This window comes from Maylandia zebra, linkage group LG14 (genome assembly GCF_041146795.1).
Source record: "Maylandia zebra isolate NMK-2024a linkage group LG14, Mzebra_GT3a, whole genome shotgun sequence".
NCBI lineage: Eukaryota > Metazoa > Chordata > Actinopteri > Cichliformes > Cichlidae > Maylandia > Maylandia zebra.
In genome coordinates this window covers 35,160,328-35,172,814 of record NC_135180.1, presented here as the reverse complement: position 1 = coordinate 35,172,814, position 12,487 = coordinate 35,160,328, and the positions used below count along the sequence as shown (strand labels likewise).

The 12,487-nt window shown below is 41.3% G+C and overlaps 1 protein-coding gene across 4 annotated transcripts in view; it reads right to left on the bottom strand.

Annotated features, from left to right (window-relative positions):
- Window positions 1-12,487, bottom strand: part of sptbn4b (spectrin, beta, non-erythrocytic 4b) — a 115,453-nt gene that overhangs the window by 76,906 nt on the left and 26,060 nt on the right. For all 4 annotated transcript variants that reach the window (XM_076873432.1, XM_014411878.3, XM_023154400.3 and 1 more), the window contains exons 5-18: window positions 8,252-8,343; window positions 8,025-8,105; window positions 7,704-7,819; window positions 6,853-6,965; window positions 6,386-6,573; window positions 4,691-4,808; window positions 4,439-4,597; window positions 4,046-4,348; window positions 3,667-3,817; window positions 3,373-3,509; window positions 2,916-3,065; window positions 2,088-2,456; window positions 1,751-1,965; window positions 1,449-1,586 (exon numbers count right to left, since the gene is read on the bottom strand). In XM_076873432.1, coding sequence (XP_076729547.1) covers window positions 1,449-1,586; window positions 1,751-1,965; window positions 2,088-2,456; window positions 2,916-3,065; window positions 3,373-3,509; window positions 3,667-3,817; window positions 4,046-4,348; window positions 4,439-4,597; window positions 4,691-4,808; window positions 6,386-6,573; window positions 6,853-6,965; window positions 7,704-7,819; window positions 8,025-8,105; window positions 8,252-8,343 — 2,330 coding nt within the window. The remainder of the gene's footprint in view (window positions 1-1,448; window positions 1,587-1,750; window positions 1,966-2,087; window positions 2,457-2,915; window positions 3,066-3,372; window positions 3,510-3,666; window positions 3,818-4,045; window positions 4,349-4,438; window positions 4,598-4,690; window positions 4,809-6,385; window positions 6,574-6,852; window positions 6,966-7,703; window positions 7,820-8,024; window positions 8,106-8,251; window positions 8,344-12,487) is intronic.

Below are 12,487 nucleotides of genomic sequence, written 5' to 3'. Positions count from 1 at the left end.
TGGCTGTTGTGTTGGATAGTTGACCTCAGGTGTTTAAACCTTACTACCTCTACTAAAACTAAATTAAAACAGGTATTGTGACGTGTTTTTTAAATACCATATAATCATTTGTAGTAGTGGTGGTAGTATTTATAAAATGTTATTAGCAAGTGTTAAATGTATGTTATGTTAAATATCAGTACTCTTGCTGACTCTTGTTTGGCTTTTTAACAATTTATAGATATATACCAAACTGTAGATATTACATCAGGAATCGTTTTGAAAGACAGAGGGAGTAAAACTGAGTGAGCTGTAAGCACGATAAACGTCAGGAGATTAGACAACCGTGTGCTTTAGAGAGAGAAATACACCTTGAATTTTCCCTCCTACTGTTATAGACTGATGTTCTTTGTGCCACTTAAGCTGGGTAGAGTCGCACTGTGTTTAATATCATCAAATTAAGTTAATATATTATGCATTTAGGCTTTTACTACTGGAACACAATTCTATTAACCAATACAAGTGAAGGCGGTGAATAAATATGACTGCTTGTATGTTTGTTTTTGAATTTGGGACTCTTGGCCAGCCCCGTCTTAAATGAGGAAGCCAACACAGATGGTCACCCCAAGACCGACTCTCCACGTGCCAAGGTCACCGGACTCACGAACACCCGGCTGTCATGGACTCTGCTGCCAGACATAACTGGTCAATGAAGCGGGCTGAGACATTTAAGCAAAAAAACAAAAACACAATCCTATCTCAGGATCTACGTGGACAGAGATCGGAGGGAGGATGGCTCCAAGTTGCTACGATGTAAGAGCTGCATGTCGCATAATTACGATGAGAAGGCAGGTTCAACTCCCAAAGACGGCAATTTAAAAAAAGCTGTTAACAAACCCCACAACAATTCACACTCTTGGTGTTTCTCTTCTTTCCCTGTGTGTCAGCTGACTTCCCTCCACCTTCCTCTCCACCCACCTACTACGCCCCTCCTCCTGCCTCTGGTAAAATCAGTAAAATCAAGTCATTTTTCAACAGAGAGCAATCAGTTTGCAAGCTGCTCTCCACAAACATGTTTACGCTGTTAGAGCTCATTTTCTGAAGTTTGAACCTTTACTAATAAATATTGTTTGTCACATATGGCAGTGCTACAGTACTACCATGTATGTTATGTACTACAGCGCTGTACTTTGGTAACTGGGGCTGATTTAAATAATGTAACTTTGACCTTATTCCACTCAATCACATTTTATCTTATTTTTAAACATTGTACTCTCAATGCCTTAGCAATGAAATTGTACACAGAGAAGTCACAGCACTCCAATCCAACCAACCAACAGCCGACACAGGAACTATATTAACTATATTACTAATATAAGGTTCATCTGTGAGTTGGTAGGCACATCTATTTGTTACTGTGGTAAATGATGCAGCTGTTATCACTTCGATTGTTGCTTTTGTTTCAGTACCTAGAGTTGAGGTGGTCCTGACAACCTCTGACCTCTGTAGAAGATGGATGACCTCCATCCAGGAGCTGCTGAACTATCTGATTAACATCCAGGATCCTTCCCATCAGGCTGTTCATCTCCTGGTCCAGGCTCTCAAATCTGCAACATGAGGGTTGTAGTTTTGAACTGCAAAAGTTGGACCAATTCTTGGTAACAGTTTAGACAACAAGACAGACACTGACCACCCAGCTAAGCTTTGGTAGGCCTGAGATGGTAAAGCCAACTGCCTTTAGCCATTCTGTCCTCCTTCCCCTCCTCCTCACCTGTGTGCCACGACATCCACATCCTCCAGTTTTTCTGGGATCTCCATCCTTTCCAGCCACTGCTCCTTCTCGTCAATCCACAGCTCGCAGGCGTTGACCTCGCTGAACATGCGGTACACAGCGAGGGCGTCGTGAAGCCACTGCTGTCTGAGCACTGCGATTTCAGCAACCTCTGTGTACAGCTGCTCCACCTCTCCCATACGAACCTGCACCTCCTGCAGAGAGGAGGATGGAAGAGGAGACAGGACGAGATGGTCGGACAAAAAGTTTATTAAATAATAAAGACATGGGAAGTGAAACATCCTTTTTTTTGTTTGATTGTTGCGCCCGTACCCACCTCCTGTTCACGGTACCGCAGGGGCAGCGCCACCATGTGTTTGCGCAGTGCCACTACATGCAAACGATGTTTGTCAATGGCTTCACTGACCCCTCTGTGTTTCTTTAGCAGCGATTGAGTGGAGTACTCATCGTGTCCAAAGTCTTCACTGGACACCAGGCGGTAAGCGTCCTGCAGCCAGGCCACGACGTCATCCGTCTCTGTGGAGAACTGGAAGAAGTTGAGCGCCTCCTGCAGGTGGCTGAGATGCTGCGCAGCCTGGTCCTCCAGCCTCTTCCACTCGCCTTTAACCTCCATGATGCGCTCCTGGATCCCCGCTGTGCCAAAGCTCTTCTCACTCAGAATCTGCTTCCCTCGCTTCATGGTGTTCTGGATAGGAGGAAAGATATTTGACTCATTTGAAAAATGGCCACTTCTGGCTTGAGAAAACGCTTGATTTGCATGTGGCTGAAAAACAAATAAACCCTAAAGACCAAGAGACCTGGAGACCCTAGATCTAACATATTCATATTGTTCTCTTTCTTGTTTTCATTAAAAAGACCACCTGGTGCTTCAAAGTAAAGTTAACAAAACAAGGAGAACATGAAATTAATATCAACCAATAGCATATAAAAGCTATTGGCTGATATAGCTTTTAATGTGGGCCAGCAGATACATCCTCAAAACGTGAACTCCAAATGTTCTGTTAGGAGAAGTTGGATGGGTTTTTTTTAGATAAACTAAAAGAAATGTATAAATGTAAATGCATAAATTTACTGAAGTCTGTGAAGTTTGGAGAAAAACTCTTACAGCAGTACATTTACCAGGTGCAGAATTGAAAACACGCACCTGCAGCAGTGAGCGGTGAGCCAGCAGTTCCCCAGCCAGAGTCTTGTGCTGTTGCAGTAACCTCAGCACACTGCTCAGGTCCTTCCCGTAGCCCTGAGCTCCCAGGATGGAGCTTTTCTCTCTGATCCAGGCCTCCGACTCTTCCAGCTCCTAATAGGACAAAAGACAAGTTTTAAAGCAGGACAATATTTGTAATGGAAAACTGAACAGGTTTAATGATTGGGTGGGGCGATTGGTGGTGCCTGGCCTGAATCCAGGGTGGGGTCTTTCTGTGTGGAGTTTGCATACTGTCACCATGTCTGTGTGGGGACTCCTGGTTGCTCCCATAGACATGCATGGGGCATAAAAAATGTTCAAAGCTTTCTGAAGCATCCAAGCTCCTCAGATACTGGCTCCTAGGAATAATCCCGGCAAGTTAATCCCGCCATTTTCCCCACAGCCTGCTGACCCATCTCACCTGAAAGAAGGCCCACAGTTTCCTTGACTCCTCGAGCTCAGCACGTCTTTTAGTTGCCAGGTGTTTCAGCTCCTCCAGACAGGAAGAGACATGGTTGACACGGTTACAGATCACCTGTGGGTCACATGGTTGGTAACCTGTAAAAATGAGACGGCATTAAATTTATTAGAACCGTGAGTCAGACACAGGATATCAACCTACTCACACCAAGCCTTAAATACCAATTTTCCAATCATTGCTAAAGACAAATAAAACACTTTCACTGCAACACAATGTGTGTGTACATGCGTGTACCCTCTATTGTGGTGAACTTGAGTGCAGCAGTGTTGAGCGTCTCAACTCTCTCAGCCTGCACAGTAATATCGGCCTCCTGCAGGCCGTGCTTCTGCAGCAGGTCGTCCACCTCTAGTAGATGTTTCCCAAAGTCCCTCGAGAGCAGCTGGACCTGAAAGGAATGAAGCAACGGGAGGGAAGAAAGGCGAGAGAAATTAATGGAAGAAGAAATGATGAAACCAGGGGTTTCAATAATAAATTTTGATATCTGTGTTTATATACACACGTGAAAAATCTGAAGTGTATGTAGGACTCTAGTTACAGAGTTTCTTTTGACCCCAGTACTCGTATTTTAGGTGTAGTGTCCTTTTCATTTTACATCTCTCACGCTCTCTAGTACCTGCATGTCCTCCATCCAGTCAATCATGTACACCATGTCCTGGAAGGTCTTCTGCAAGGCCAGATTCTTCTCCAGCCGGGTCCTTCTCCCAGCCACCAGCTCCTTCAGCAGACTCCACTGGCCCAGGATATTCTCTTTACGTGCCAAGATACGCCGGATATCGTAGTATCCTTCCACCTCCATCTCTGCTGCGAGTTCCACAACCACGCCAATTCTTTCCTCGTATGAGGCTATGTCTGCCTCGATGGCTTCGTGCTTCTTCATCGCTGCCTCGACTGCTGGTAGGTCATAGCCAAAATTGTCCTGAAGTCGAAGGGGAAAACAAAGAAAGTCGTGATCTTAGATTTAATGAAACAAGTACCAGTAATACACTGAGACATTTGTCCCCCCTACCTGCGATACGAGTCTCTGATTCTCATTGAGCCAGGCTTGCCTCATGGTGGTTTTGTGGTCAAAGCGCTGAGCCAACAGCTCAAGCTTCTCCTGGCGAATCAGCTCCTTCCGTAAAGCTACACCTCTCTCGTGCTCTGCCTTCTCCAATCTCTCCCAGGCCTAGAAGATGAATGACAAACTGATTAACAGTGTTGGAGAAAGGATTAAATGTTGTATATAAAATATAAACAACACAGCTTATGGGTGTATGACCTTGTTAATGTCTGAGATGAGCTTCCCATCATTAGGCACATAGGGTTTCTGGTTATTGGCTCTGAGTTTGCTTTGGATGGTGAAGAGAAGGACCTCGAGATTACCCTTCTCCTGAAACCTGGATGAGAAGCAGGAAGCTTTAGTTGGTGGGTCAGTGTCACAGTATCGCAGTCATCTCAGCAAAAAATCACTCAAACAGCACGAAAGCTTGTTGACAGACGTGTTTCTGTCTGTTGTCCAGGGTTGTGCTCATTAATTACTCACAGAGAGTCTACATTTAGTCTGAGAACAGTCTTCTATTAAAATATCCACTAATATGTATGCACATCTGCTTATGTGCCAGTTTCACAAGTCAACAGCTGGCTGTGAGCTGCTTAAGTCACCCAGAGCCTAACAAGGCCTATTGTATCATAGCAAGTGTGTGTGTGTGTGTGTGTGTGTGTGTGTGTGTGTGTGTGTGCACGCGCGCTCTGTGGGTATCATTGCTGCTGACAGTACACTCTGAGGTGTCATGAGTCTAGCACTCTACACTTTAGTAGGAGTCACATAAAATTACACTACACAGCTACACACATACACAGCAATCTTATTTTTCTCTAATAGGGTGAAACATAAAACGTATATGGTATAAGCACAAAGTGATTTTCACAAGACTGGCATAAATTAAATGCATTAATTACATTAATAAATAATAAATTACTTAGTAAAGCAGATATAAGCAACTAATTCTGACACTTGAGAAGCTGTAGATTAAGTGTTTTGAATCACAGCTGGTCACACCAGGTTACTGGTAGCGGTCACAAACCGAAGCTTATTTTACTATATGTGATGTGGTACAGTGGTCAGTCGTTTATCGTGGGAGTTATGTTCCAAAAATAGGTGATAGATGAGTAGCAAAGTAGCCAACTTTATTTTTTCCAATTATTATAGATGTTTTAAGACCGTAAAACCCCTCACTACACGCTTTATACACTTTTCTCAGACAGGCATGAACATTTTCACAATTTTCTCTCTTGTTTAAACACTCTCAAAGTTCAAACCTTTTTTTTCTACAAAGTGCAGTATTATAGAATGAAACCAAAGGCTACCGTAGTTGTCTTTGATGGCGCAAAACGTTTCGTCGACATTGTTGCGTTTGTTGGGAGAAACCTTACAAACATACAGTAAAGCACTTCAGAGTCACACTGCTAGCGATCAAAGATTTATGTAAATTTGACAAGCTGAACACATTCTGTACTGTACAGGAGACACGGCACCAGATTGATTGACAATGGTCTACAGCCAATCAGGACGCAGAACACAATGCGCTGTTAAAAAATAAATAAATTAAAAAAAACATGCAAGATTGCACCCAAAAAATCAGTGAAACAGCGAGGCTGCGAAAAGTGAACCGCGTTATAGCAAGCGACCACTGTATTACATATTTACATAATTAGTTGGTGTTGTTCCTCCAGCTGCTTCTTTTTAGTATCACTTTGTTTTCCAGCTTGAAGTTGGCCCCAAGGTTTTGGAGATGCTTTGCTGTCGTCAAATTCTTCCAATTATACCGTTTCTTATGAGTTTAAGACATTTGCAAATCAAATCAAACGTTTTACACAGCGTCACAACTTTTTTGAAATTGGGTTTGTACATGTGGTGTTAAAAAAAATGACAAAATATGTTAATCTGGTATTTTTAAAGAATCATCAAACTTACTTTATGGGCTTCTCTATAGTGCAGTAGGTGGTGAAAGCCTGCAGCTGCTGCTGAACTCCGGTCAGCGAGTTGGCAAACTTCTGGTTGCTGATGACCGCGATGGTCTTCTCTATCCACTCGAGGAGCTCAGATGCCAGAGCGTCATAGCGGTTAACAATCTTCTCTGCCTCAATGCAGTTGTCTAGCACCTGGTTCAGAGAGAAGAAAGTTGCAAGGAGATTCTGAGAGCAAGATTGAGGTATGAGGCTAACAAAAAAAGGCAGGAATAACCAAGAAACCCTTTAAGAATCATAATATTTAAATCCCTCTAAGGTCTGCACGTGCTAGTAAAGTGATATTACAGTGATATTATTTGTTTCAGACTGCCTGCTCTTCATGTTTTAAAGCAATAGTGGCTCATTGATCTCCTCTCTGATGCTGTCAGTATGCAGGTTTTGTAGGCATATTTGGGAGAGCATGTGCGTTACCTTGCCAACGCGCTTCCCCTCCACAATAAGAGCCTTCATCTTAGAGAAGTAGTGGTAATAGGAAACCACGTATGTAATGATGGACTTTTCATCTGGGTTCTCGGTGTTCACATCTGCACAGGAGGGAGGTGATAGAAACGGAAAGATAGAAGAGTTAGCATCACCTTTAAGACCAGCACTCCTTCCTCTTAACATACAAGGATCTGATTGTTTCTAGTATAGATCAGCACCACGGTCACTCGTCCATAAGATTTGAGAGTCTGAGTAAGTCTGAGTAATGGCTCAAGTCTTATTAATACATCAGATCTGTGCATGTCTCTCCTGCATAATTCTGAGTTCACTGTAAGACGTGACTGAAAACAATGTGTGGGAAAAAACATGCTTTCAGCTGCCATCTCATGGCCTCACCCTTCCACACAACTCACAGAAGGAAAAAAAAAAGCTACATACGTTTAAAAAGCTTTTTTATTGCACACTTGGACAAAGTCTGAGCACATTTTCAGCGCCCACACATTTTAGAAGAGTTAAACATTTTAAACTTCCCTTACATAGCCTTTATCCTTGTCTTTTTAATCCATCATAAAAAGATTATAATGGAATGAGTATATGCATTGGCCTTTCTGGTAAAAATTGAACGTTAGTTCTAGTTTTGGGTACTGTTACATGCTTTATGTTTTAAAATCAGTTAACTTATAATGTTTGAAAGAAGCTGTGAGAACCTTTGAAGCGTGAGTTAATCTCACGTCTCCCATTTCTGTGAAAAAGAAAAATGTTGTCTATCTTACTGAGTGCAGCAGGTTTTGCACTGTTTTGGATATTGCAGCATGGAGTGTGGTTTGCATGACTCTCACCCTCAGGGTCCAGGAGTTTCGTGAGGCCCAGGTGCTGCTCAGCGATGTTAAAGGCTTGCTGCAGGTTGTGGGTTGCATTGGATCGTGTCAGCTTGTGGAACTCTATTAGATCAGGTCTGGAGGGCACAACATGAAAAAACAAAAATTTGTGTATGGTTGTGATTTTAAAATTTCATGTCAGTCACACCCGCTTCTCCGTGTTTGTTTAAATGTGTGTGTGAATATTTTTCGTCTTTTTGTTGGTAACGTGTTTGCATCTAAAAAAAGGACTAAAAACACATACTAACAGTGCTGGTTCTATGCTGTGTACGTGTGTCCTACCTGTGTCTATGTATTAGGGCGTTGAAGGCAAGGCCGTCCCTCCAGCAGGTGGTGAAGTTCTGGATGTTGACCTCAGAGTACCTGCGACATGGAGAAATGCTTTCTAATCTTAAAGAGCTCCGAATTACTCTCACTACATTCTGACTAGATATACAGTATAACACCTAAATGATCATGAAATCTGCAGTTTGAGCTTCTAGTTTCTGTGTTTTTATTTCACTGCTCACCCTGCAGTCTTCATCTGGCACCAAAGCAGCAGCGCATCCTTGGCAGAGCGGGTTTCTCTGTTGTCCTCCGTCTCTATTTTGATCACCTGGATCTGAACAAGAAGAAGACGAACCAAGAGTTTAGTGTTTTCTGTCTGTCCCAGAGACTCATATAAACACGCTGCTGCTTCATTTTTGGAAGTATAGGTTCACCTTAAAGACTCCACGTCCTTAATTTTCTCTTACATGTGCACAGTTGTAATGGTGCATTCTCATATTAAACATGGCCAAAGTTTTCCTATGATGGAAACACTCAGGTCTCTGACAAATGCAGTAATCAGGATATCAGAAGCAGAAAAAAGCAGGTTCAAAGTGATGACAGCCCTGAAGGAGAAGAGCTACAACAGTTTGCCTCACACAGATCTGACAGAGTGCACCAAGGCCCAGTACAAGAATCGTGCAAAGCTACTCTAGCAAAGCCTCACTGAATATTTGTTGCTGTGTTCTGGAGTAGTTCAGTGGGTTGAGCAAGAAATCTATATGCCAAAATACCAGTGCAGGGGCCCAGGTTCAATTCTGCTCCAGGCCATTTTATGTGCATTAACCCTTCTGCACTCTCTTCCTGTCATAGCAAAAAAATACTTCAAACAAATCAGTGCCAGAATTAAGCAAAATGGATTCACTTTAATAAAAGTAAATCAAGCTGTAAACAATCAAAAATGCTTCTGAGTGGCCACCAGTTAACCTGATTAAGATAGAGCTGGTTAGCTTATTTCTTGTCCACCTGCAGCTGTACCTCTGATATTTTAAATAAACTTTATGGACACAACTAAGCAGTGAATAAGTAAAATGTGCAAGATGTCAAGTGACAAAGCATGTATGCAAGAAACGAAATGGAGCAAAGGTCTGAGCCCCGACTTTATTCCCGAATGCTGAAAAAGAAACAGCAAAGCAAGAAAAACTACAAGCAAAGGAACAAAGAGAAATATGACATGAGGCGAGGGTTTGGGTGTTAAAAACACACGGCTCTGTGTGCCTCCTGAGGACAACACGCTGGCCGTTACAACGCCTGATGATAGGAGACAGTGACAGCCATTCAACCAATCACATCACAGTGACATGATCCAAGGTAATTGGGGACATGGCACCCTGGAATCAGCTGCTACCCAAGTCATTAGCCGCAACACTGTGCACACACACGCACGCACACACACACACACACACACACACACACACACACACACACAACCTTTTTAGTGATTTGTCTGTTGTGATGTAAACTGTGTCTCAATAGTCTGCTTTCTTCTCTAAAAAGGTACTAGAAAGTAAGAAAACACTTATTATCTTTAACATTTCATGCTAAAGATAATATGATTTATAAATTCACATTGAATGTATAAAACATTAGAGCCTGACATTAAATATACCTCCAAACTGTGTCAAATATCATCAGTCAATACCTGAATCTGCATATACGGCCTTTTTATGACAGTAAGTTATTATAAAAAAGGTAAAAGATGGTCAATAAGTCTTGGATCAGATACACTGCCAGTGTGTAAGCTAAGCAGAAAAGCACTGCACACAGTACAATGCCACTCAGCCAACCATATACAGCAACACAACTGAAGTGACAGCAAATAATAAGAGTCTGTTATTATTTGCGTATGGCTCTGTAAATACGGTAGCTTTACCTCTTCCTTCGCCTGTCAGTCCTCTCCCTTCTTTACTGCTTTTCCCTCCCTCTCTCTTTCTGCCTGTGTACAGTTACTGCAGTGGTCTGGCTCTACCTGCTGACTGGGCAAAGCAAACTCTCACTTTCACTGCTGGGGAAAAGGCGGAGATGAGGGCAGAAAAAGTGCAAGAGGAAACGATAACTCAAAGCTACCGTGACAACAGAAACCTCAGCTAACCCTGGACCACTCTCAGGCCTGCTGACGTTACTCTTAGCACCTAAATGTTTGATTAAATCACCTTACTGATGATCTAAAAGGACCTCTGGATTTGAAATCCAAAAACTATTTTGCAACAGAAAAACTCCCAGTGCTACAACTGCTATTTATTCCCTATTTATTTATTTATTTCCTCGCTGTGTCACTTCCTTTCTTCTAATTTCCACATCACAGATTCCTCGTTTCATTCCTACCTCATTTTCCCAGTTAAGTTCACCTGAATACTCCCCAAAAGTTTAAAGTTTAATTAAAGTTTAAACAGAACCTTAATCTTCATCATTTTAATATGAAAATGAAGGATTAAGTTTAGCTTGTTTTCCTTTTTTTCCAAGTTTAAGACTCCATGTGTGTCTGTTTTTCTTATCTTAAAGACACTTGAGTTTAGAAAAGCAAACCTTAAAAGTTCATATTTATTTCCTGCATCTTATTTTGAGACCACTGATAACGGATGACTTTCTTGGCTTTAAGATAAAAATGAAAATTGAGAAAAGACAGTCAGGAACTTAAAATGTGGGTGAACTCTAAGAAAAGTGTTCTTATTTAAACACGACTAAAAGAAGAGCAATTTTAGAGACATAAATACCGTTTACTTATTACTTTGTAAGTACTGTCAAACTGTTTAATAAATTCATTCATTTTTCATTTTTGCTTCCTGTGAACGTTAAACGTTATTGCTGTGGTTTCTCTGATTTCAGGTTTTTGTCTTTGTTTTGCATTTTTTGCCCCATTGACCTGAAGCAGCTCTTTGTCTGGTTGTCCTACAACTTAAACATGAAGAAGTGTGATAAACTTTACATTATCTTGCAATAACCTTTCTGATTTTATTATTCTAACTGTGACCATAACCATGTGTGAGGTCATCAAGCTCTGAACTTTGATTTCTTCCAAAACGAGATAGTAAAAAAATGTCATGAAACAGTGTGCGATGCTCTTGAGAGCTTTTACTTTGAAAAGACTACAGAGGAATTCAACATAGCCTCTGACTGGATTGTTGTTAGTGAGTTAGGTTGACACATAACTTGTGAGGAAGTGAATCAGACGTACCGTAGCCACTGAGAAAATAACTGTTTCTCTCCTAACATTTTAATTTCAAGTAACATAACAGTTCAATTATTTGCATGCTGTTTTATTTCATTGTTTTATTCATACAGCACTTCATATATTTGTATGCACAGCTGCTCCTGGAAAACGAGGAAGATGTACAAAACAAACCTTTAAAGTCTTTACAAGTTATGATTGTGACTGTATCAAAACTCTTGGACCTAGTTTCTTCAGAAGTGTAGCCCTTTCTTCTGGTTATTGGAGCACAGGTGCTACACCTCAAATATGAAACATGAAGAAATATGTATTTCTAAACCCTGGTTCTCGCCCTGATTTTAATGTGTGTTAATTATTAAGTTCAGGGAACAACCAGCGCTTATTTATCGGAACATCTCTGCTCACCGCTTCCCATCAGCCAGCTATTCTTTCTCTATATGAGTACTTGTCTCATAATTACACACACACACACACACACACACACACACACACACACACACACACACACACACAGCTGAACAACAGTCTTCTGCACTACTCTCCTTTCTCAGCACATGCAAAATTGAGGAGGCCATCGACTGGTGGCTCATGGGAGCAGGAGCACGGGACAACAGCCGAGCTCACGGCTAATGGTGGGAAATCTAGCAGACAGCTAACACTACAGTATAGTAGCCTAAACTGTACAGATTCAGCTGGTCGGGTATATTCAGAAAGCACGTAAGGAGTAAGTCTACTGAACAAATTAGCTTATAAATATGAGCTAAGTTTTCGTGAAAAATACTTCTCTCTGTGATTTAGCATATGCAACGTTCACATGACCTTCTCATAAGCTTATGCTTCTTCCTGCTCCTTTTTGAACATGAAAGTTATTTGGAGTTGTGGTTGCTCGTTTTCCTTTTGTTTTGCTTTGTTCATTTGTCTCTTTTAATTCTATGTTGTTGTACTTTTTCAACATGTTCAAAATAAAGATTCAGTCAATCAATCAAACCTTGTTGTGTCTGTGGTCTTCACAGCATGGCAAAACAAACAGGACAAGGTAATGAAGCTAGGCAACGTAGAATAGCACCAGACACGTACACGTGTCCTGCATGTCCACATGCTGCAAGACAATTTCTGCTTTTTTTTCCTTTTGTATTATTGTGATGGTTGAATTCACATAGAAGCTGAAAAACTAAAAAAAATGCATTTACAGCAATATATCTTTAATTCTCAACATCAAAATTTCATTTTTATATGTCATGTTGTAAAACAAACTTAAACTGTATTAAAA